The sequence below is a fragment of the Bactrocera oleae genome, chromosome 2 (assembly GCF_042242935.1).
Source record: "Bactrocera oleae isolate idBacOlea1 chromosome 2, idBacOlea1, whole genome shotgun sequence".
Lineage (NCBI taxonomy): Eukaryota > Metazoa > Arthropoda > Insecta > Diptera > Tephritidae > Bactrocera > Bactrocera oleae.
In genome coordinates, this window is record NC_091536.1 from 45,316,979 (window position 1) to 45,323,705 (window position 6,727).

The 6,727-nt window shown below is 43.6% G+C and overlaps 1 protein-coding gene across 1 annotated transcript; it reads left to right on the forward strand.

Annotated features, from left to right (window-relative positions):
• The first annotated feature begins 1,342 nt into the window (after nucleotides 1–1,342).
• LOC138858979 (uncharacterized) lies at nucleotides 1,343–3,707 on the forward strand. The gene is made up of 2 exons (XM_070113082.1): nucleotides 1,343–3,235; nucleotides 3,300–3,707. The coding sequence occupies exon 1, from the start codon at nucleotides 1,644–1,646 to the stop codon at nucleotides 3,078–3,080; it is 1,437 nt and encodes a 478-aa protein (XP_069969183.1). The 5' UTR covers nucleotides 1,343–1,643; the 3' UTR covers nucleotides 3,081–3,235; nucleotides 3,300–3,707.
• The last annotated feature ends 3,020 nt before the right edge of the window (nucleotides 3,708–6,727 follow it).

Here is a 6,727-nt window from a genome sequence, read left to right on the forward strand (position 1 = left end):
ATTATACATATAATTTAAATTTTCTTAATTAGATTATTTACATATTTTTCTTAAAATTGTCTTAAAAACTACTGTCAAAATTCCTATACCATTTCTTAATATATATTTGAAAAAAAAAAATGAAGAACTATTGCAATAAGTCTGAAAACTTAAGTTGGAAATATAGACACAAATACTGTAATGATAGCTGTGTACTGTTTCAAAAGTAATTACATTAACATGGGAAGGATCCATGTTTGAAAATGCCCAATCAATTTGTGTACCGGCAGGTGTAGTTGAATATTCTACACCAAGCAGGGAACTAAAGTTTTTTTCTTGGAGCAGATTTCCTATTGAATTCCCTGTAGACATTAAACAAATGTTGAAATCTCCAACAATTAGCACATTTTGAATGCATAACTCAGATGTAAGGACTTCCTGAAGTTCTACAATTAAATGTCTGACAGAGAAAGCTGAATTTCTGTATAGAACTAGAAAATTAATACTGAAACATTTAAACGAAACCGCTTCTAAAACTTTGCGACCTGAATAAATTTTCTTTACAGCCTTTGGTTCTATAGAGCTAGCAATACTATGCTTTGCATATAAGTTATGTTTTCTTTGGTTAAAACCAGTAAAAAAATATAAAAATATATTTTTTAGTGAAGCATAGCTCCTTTATTGAGTGGTATCTTAATTAACACTAAATCTTAATTCTATTTTACTTAATATTAAGCTTAACTTCTAAAGCAGCGCTCCCGCTGTTTTTTACGGGAAACGGTTGACATTCCGTTCCCACAGGAAACAAGTGTTTGGTCAGCTCTTTTCAATTGCGCGTGCAATATGGCCTTCAGGTGAAGAGTTGTATTGCACTTTACGTTTAATTTGAGAGTTTGGTATTATTAGGGAGGGATAGCTTATTGGTGATAACTCCTCCGCTCTTAAATTCGAACGTCCTCGTTCGACGCTCTTACAAAAAATCTTGACAAATTTTTAATACCATTTTCATTTGTATTGGTTTCAGTTATATTAGAATTATTTTTAATTTTCATTTTTTTGAACATTAATATTATTAAAATTAATGTTACAAACATTGATAATATATTTATTGAGAAAATTACAATATTTTGTTTTTTTAATAGATTCAAATGTATAGTTTCGTTAGTTTGAAATTTTTTATTGATTCTAATGACAATATTTCTTCTAAATTATTATATTTAGATAGTGGCTGTAATATTGCTGGTAATGGCTTTTTTTCTTTTATCATATTGGAGTTGTACAATATTCCATCTATTTCTAAGCTAGCATTATGATACTTTATTAAATATGTGCGATTTACCATTAAACTTGGTTGGCAAAAATCCTCCGCTGAACCCTCCACGAGGGTGCCGACTGGAAATAGATACCACAGGTTCACGTCGTTAGTAGTGAGGTGTCTAGCTAAGGTCAGGCTTCCTATCTGGGTGTTCGGTACTCTTCGATAGTGCAGCATCCAGATAGGAGGTCTTACCATGGTAGGAGGTAAGGGGCTGGATCAAGGTGTCATGCGACCCGTGCCGAAGATCAACCTGGCTGGGGGCCCTTAAATAGCCCAGTCTCGCACGGAGCTTACGGATACCTGGCGCCCTCCGTAATAAGATAGCCTTACTTGCGTAGCGGGGGCTATGCGCAAGCGGACATACTTTCCCCTACACTCGTGGGTCCAAAATATGAGCCAAAAAATTAACATGATAAATAAAAACAAAAAGGAGTCCGGACCTCCTTCAAAAAGACCGGAGGGAGCGGGTTGCTCCCAGAGAAGAGCAGCGTTTGGCACGAGCTCGACAACAGCCAAAGCGAGGACAGGAGCGAAGCTTGGTCCTGGAGCAAAGGCGAATACTAAGGGGGCAGTAGCCAAGGCTGGCGCCACAAAAACAGCAACGCTGGAGGCAGCCCATACCAACCCCTGTAGCCAAAGCTTGGCAGCCAAGCAGGAGAAGGTGGGAGATGCTAAAAGCGAAGCTGCCAGTAGTGGGTCAGCCAGAGAGTGGCCTTCCTTCAGGATTGATGACCCGGCAAAAGCAAAGTATGCAGAGAGGCGACGCGCTGCATACCTGTTGAAGAAGGTGGAGCTGCAACCGCCAAGCAATGAGGAGCTCACAAAGGAGCTCCAAGAATCCATTGATTGCGCGAGAGCTGTCCTACCTAACTTCAAACTAGAAGCGCCGGTAGTGGCAACAAAAAGACAAAGGTCCGCTGAAGAGGCTAAGCCGTCAGCAAAGAGACCGAAAACTAAGGGCGTGACGCCCGTAAGATCTTTTGCTGATGTGGCCCGAAACCGCATTGTCATTGGTGTGCTGGATGAGGGTGATCCCGAAGGAAAAATCCCCAGAGCCCAATGGAAATGGGTGCAAGCCGCACTGACGAATGTAGCTTTGGAAGTGCTACTTAGCAATCCAGGTCCACCCCCGTCATGTGCGGATGCCGGATGGTATCAAGGGCAAATAAAGATGATAGCGTGTGACGACGAGAGATCGGTCCAGCTATATAAAGCAGCAATAGCTAAAGTGGGAGAGGTCTACCCCGGAGCCAAATTGGTGGCGGTAGACAGGAAAGATATCCCATCCCGACCGAGAGCAAGGGTATGGATCCCGGCTACACCATCGCAGCCGGACCAAATAATGCAGCTCATAAGAGCCTGCAACCCAAATCTGCCAACGGAGGGATGGAGATTCGTCAAGGCCTTTGACGACCCCGCAGCAGAATCTGGAGTGGAGACGAGGCGAGCCACAATGCAGATTCTGCTGCTTCTAACAAAAGAATCCGTAGAACCGCTGGCGAAAAGTGGCGGAGAGATCAACTACGGATTCACAAAAGTAAAGGTCATGACCTACAAATCAGACGCCGATGCAGGAGAAAACTTGGCATCGGAATCGGAGTGCGAAGTCGAGGAAGATCCAGTGGAGTCCTCGAGCGACGCAGAGATCACGGATCAAGGTGAGTGTACTTCGGGGTCTGAACTTGCGGACAGACTCTCTAAACTCTACACTGAGAGTGAGCTTTTAAGCGACTCTCATGATGATGCAGAGAAGACCATAACTAATGCGTCTTCTCCAAATTAATTTACACCACAGCAAACTAGCGTCTCTAGCCCTAGTTAACCGCATAGCAGAAGAACGGCCTGACTTTGTCCTCATTCAGGAGCCATGGGTTAACGGAGGGCGTATCTGCGGTCTGAGGACACCAGGTTACAATCTATACGCGAATGGTTGTGTAGGTAAGCCAAGGACATGTATATTGGCTAACAAAAAGCTTAATGTCTTTTTATTACACAATTACAGTAGTAACGACACTACGGTAGTAAGCTGGGAGACGAGCAAGAGGAAATACCGGCTCGCATCATGCTACATGCCGTACGACGAGGTAGCAGTACCATCGCAGCTGTTCAAGGAGCTGGTACGAGACGCCGAAGCATCCAAGTGTTCGATCATACTTTGATGCGACTCCAATGCGCACCATAATCTATGGGGAAGCACGGACATTAATGAAAGGGGTGAGTTGCTCTTTAATTATCTAATAGGAAGTAAGCTTCTGTTATGTAACAAAGGTAGTACGCCAACATTTATAACCAGAAACCGACAGGAAGTATTAGATATAACACTGGTATCGGAAGAACTGGTGGATAAAATAACACATTGGAGGGTATTGGAAGAACACTCCTTCTCAGACCACCGCTACATTGAGTGTATAATTGAAGAAAATGTAGTTAGGGAAAAGAAATTCAGGAATCATAGGAAAACGAAATGGCAGATGCACATGCAGGAGCTAAAAAAGCGTATTCCTATGATTCCACCATTCCAACCGGAAAAGAAAGAGGACCTAGACATCCTTGTTAAACGATTCACAGAGTCTTGTCGTCAAGCACTAGAGGTAGCTTGTCCATTAACACACAGTAGGGGAAGAATTAGACCTCCTTGGTGGACCCCAATACTTAAGAACATGCAGAAGAATTGCAGAAGGCAATTCAATTCTGCCAAACTATCCCAAGAAGATATAGAGTGGGATAACTATCACAACCACCTTCGGGCATACAAAAAGGAGGTAAGAAAAGCAAAAAGGAATTCGTGGAAATCTTTTTGTAGCGATATCGAAGATACAGCAGAAGTGTCCCGACTGAGAAAGATAATGACACAGTCGAAACACAGCATCGGATACCTTCAGAAGCCAGATCATAGCTGGACGGAATCCAGTAAAGAGACTCTGGGCCTACTAATGGACACTCACTTCCCAGACAGTTCCGAGAACCTCACAGGGGGGCATATAATGGGGAGTGAAGTAAGCTCAGAGACCCCTCCGCTAGACATAGTGTCAGATGACAATGTTTATTGGGCAATAGGCAGCTTCAAGCCTTATAAAACGCCGGGACCAGACGGTCTATTCCCGGCCCAGTTACAGCAATCCTTGAGCTACACAATAAACTGGATAACAACCATGTTTAGAGGGGCGCTGAAATTGAACTATATTCCCTCGACATGGAGGGAAGTTAAGGTGATATATATCCCAAAGGCGGGCAAAAGCTCACATATTAATCCAAAGGATTTTAGACCAATTAGTCTTTCATCATTTCTTTTAAAAACGCAGGAAAGACTAATAGAAATATATATAAAGGACATACTAAACCCAAGAAAAATGGCAGTTTCGCAGCATGCGTACTCGAAGGGTAGATCCACAGAAACGGCATTAAGCTCAGTGGTAGCAGAGATTGAAAAATCTCTGGAAATAAAAGAATACACCCTCGTAGCCTTCCTAGACATAGAAGGTGCCTTTAACAACATCCAGCCAAAGGCCATATTGAGCGCGCTTAAAGATCTGGGCATATCTGAGCCTCTCCGGAAATTAATTGAACAGATGCTCTTGGGCAGGTCAATTATTTCAACGCTGGGAGCTTCAAAGATGTACAGATATGTCCGAAGGGGTACACCCCAAGGAGGCGTGTTATCCCCACTTCTCTGGGTCCTGACAATGAATAAAATGCTTGTGGACCTAGAAAAGAAGGGGATACATGTTGTGGCCTACGCTGATGATGTGGCAGTCTCGGTTAGGGGCAAGTTCCCGAACACCCTCGCTAGTCTCATGCAGACAATACTAAACGAGATTAATCTATGGGCCGTATCATGCGGACTGAATTTAAATGCTAGCAAGACAGAACTAGTATTGTTTACTAAGAAACACAGTACTCCCGAAATCACGCCGCCATTTTTAAATGGCACCAGGCTAACGATAGGGGATAAAGCAAGCTACTTGGGACTAATTTTGGACAGGAAGCTTTCTTGGAAACAAAACCTGGAAGCGAGGGTAAAGAAAGCTGCTACAGCGCTTTACACATGTAAAAGAATGGTGGGGCCCAGGTGGGGACTGACACCTCGGGTGGCTCACTGGCTGTACACAGCAATTGTAAGGCCGATCATGACCTACGGGATAGTAGTATGGTGGTCAATTACAGAAAAGAAATATGCGATTAGAAGCATGGAAAGTATACAAAGAGCAGCTAGTATTTGCATCAGTGGAGCTCTCAGAACTACGCCAAGCCAGGCACTCAACATAATTTTACACTTGCTGCCAACAGACTTATATTGCAAGCAAATGGCAGCGAAGTCAGCTCTAAAACTGCGGGAAGCCTCCCTATTAGTCGCCTGTAACAAGGGACATTCTAGGATACTTAGGAAGTTCCCGGTTCTTCCCATAACTACGGATTTTCGCAATCCGGTGGAGCTGAACCTAAATCCGGTCCTCAATATTACCTTTCCCTCCAGAGAGGAGTGGGAACGGGATGTAGTGGACAAGGAAGAAGGGATTAGCTTCTATACGGATGGTTCCAAACTGGATAACCAGTAGGCGGCGGTGTCTTCTCGGCTAAATTAGATACCAAAATCGCCTTCCGGTTACCAGACCACTGTAGTGTCTTCCAAGCAGAGGTCACTGCAATTAAAGAAAGCCTTCTTGTACTAACAAAAAGCGTAATAACAACAAGAAGTGTATTTATATATACAGACAGCCAAGCGGCTTTAAAATCTCTGATGTCTCATAGGATTTCGTCGAAGACAGTGAAGGATTGCCATGATCTTCTGGCGGATCTGTCATCCTATTTCACTATAAATCTGCAATGGGTTCCAGGACACAGTGACATCCCTGGTAACTGCGTAGCAGATGAACTAGCCAGAGCAGGCACCACCCTACAACTAGATCCTGGTAAGGTGGACATAAATATGCCTCTGGCTACGTGTAGATACCTAATCGACAAACATGTCATTAATATAGCCGAGTGTCAGTGGAATCAATCCCTGACCTGCTCAACCAGCAGGCAAACGTGGCAAGAATGGAATATGAGCCGCACATGCCGACTATTAAAATTCAAGAGGAATGATATAAGAACTCTCGTAGGAGTACTAACAGGCCACTGTCTAATAGGCAGACATGCAAGTAGACTTGGCGCGCCATATAACGACTATTGCAGAAGCTGTCAGGAAGTAGAAGAGGAGGAGACCATTAGACATCTTCTATGCGATTGCGCAGCACTATATAGGAAAAGAATCGCAACCATGGGTCGTGGGTTTCTTGACGACGTCTCGGAGGTTGCAAAGATAAAACTTGTCACACTTATGAAGTTCATCAGAAGTACGGGGTGGTTCAGAGAGGAACCAGTAGAGTGAGGGGATCACAGTCCCAGTGGTATCACAATGGGCCTCCTAAAGGCCTAAGTGTGTCGAAT

What these genes read in the sequence shown, in the direction of transcription:
- LOC138858979 (XM_070113082.1), top strand. Translation starts at nt 1,644, where the DNA reads ATGCGCAAGCGGACATACTTTCCCCTACACTCGTGGGTCCAAAATATG.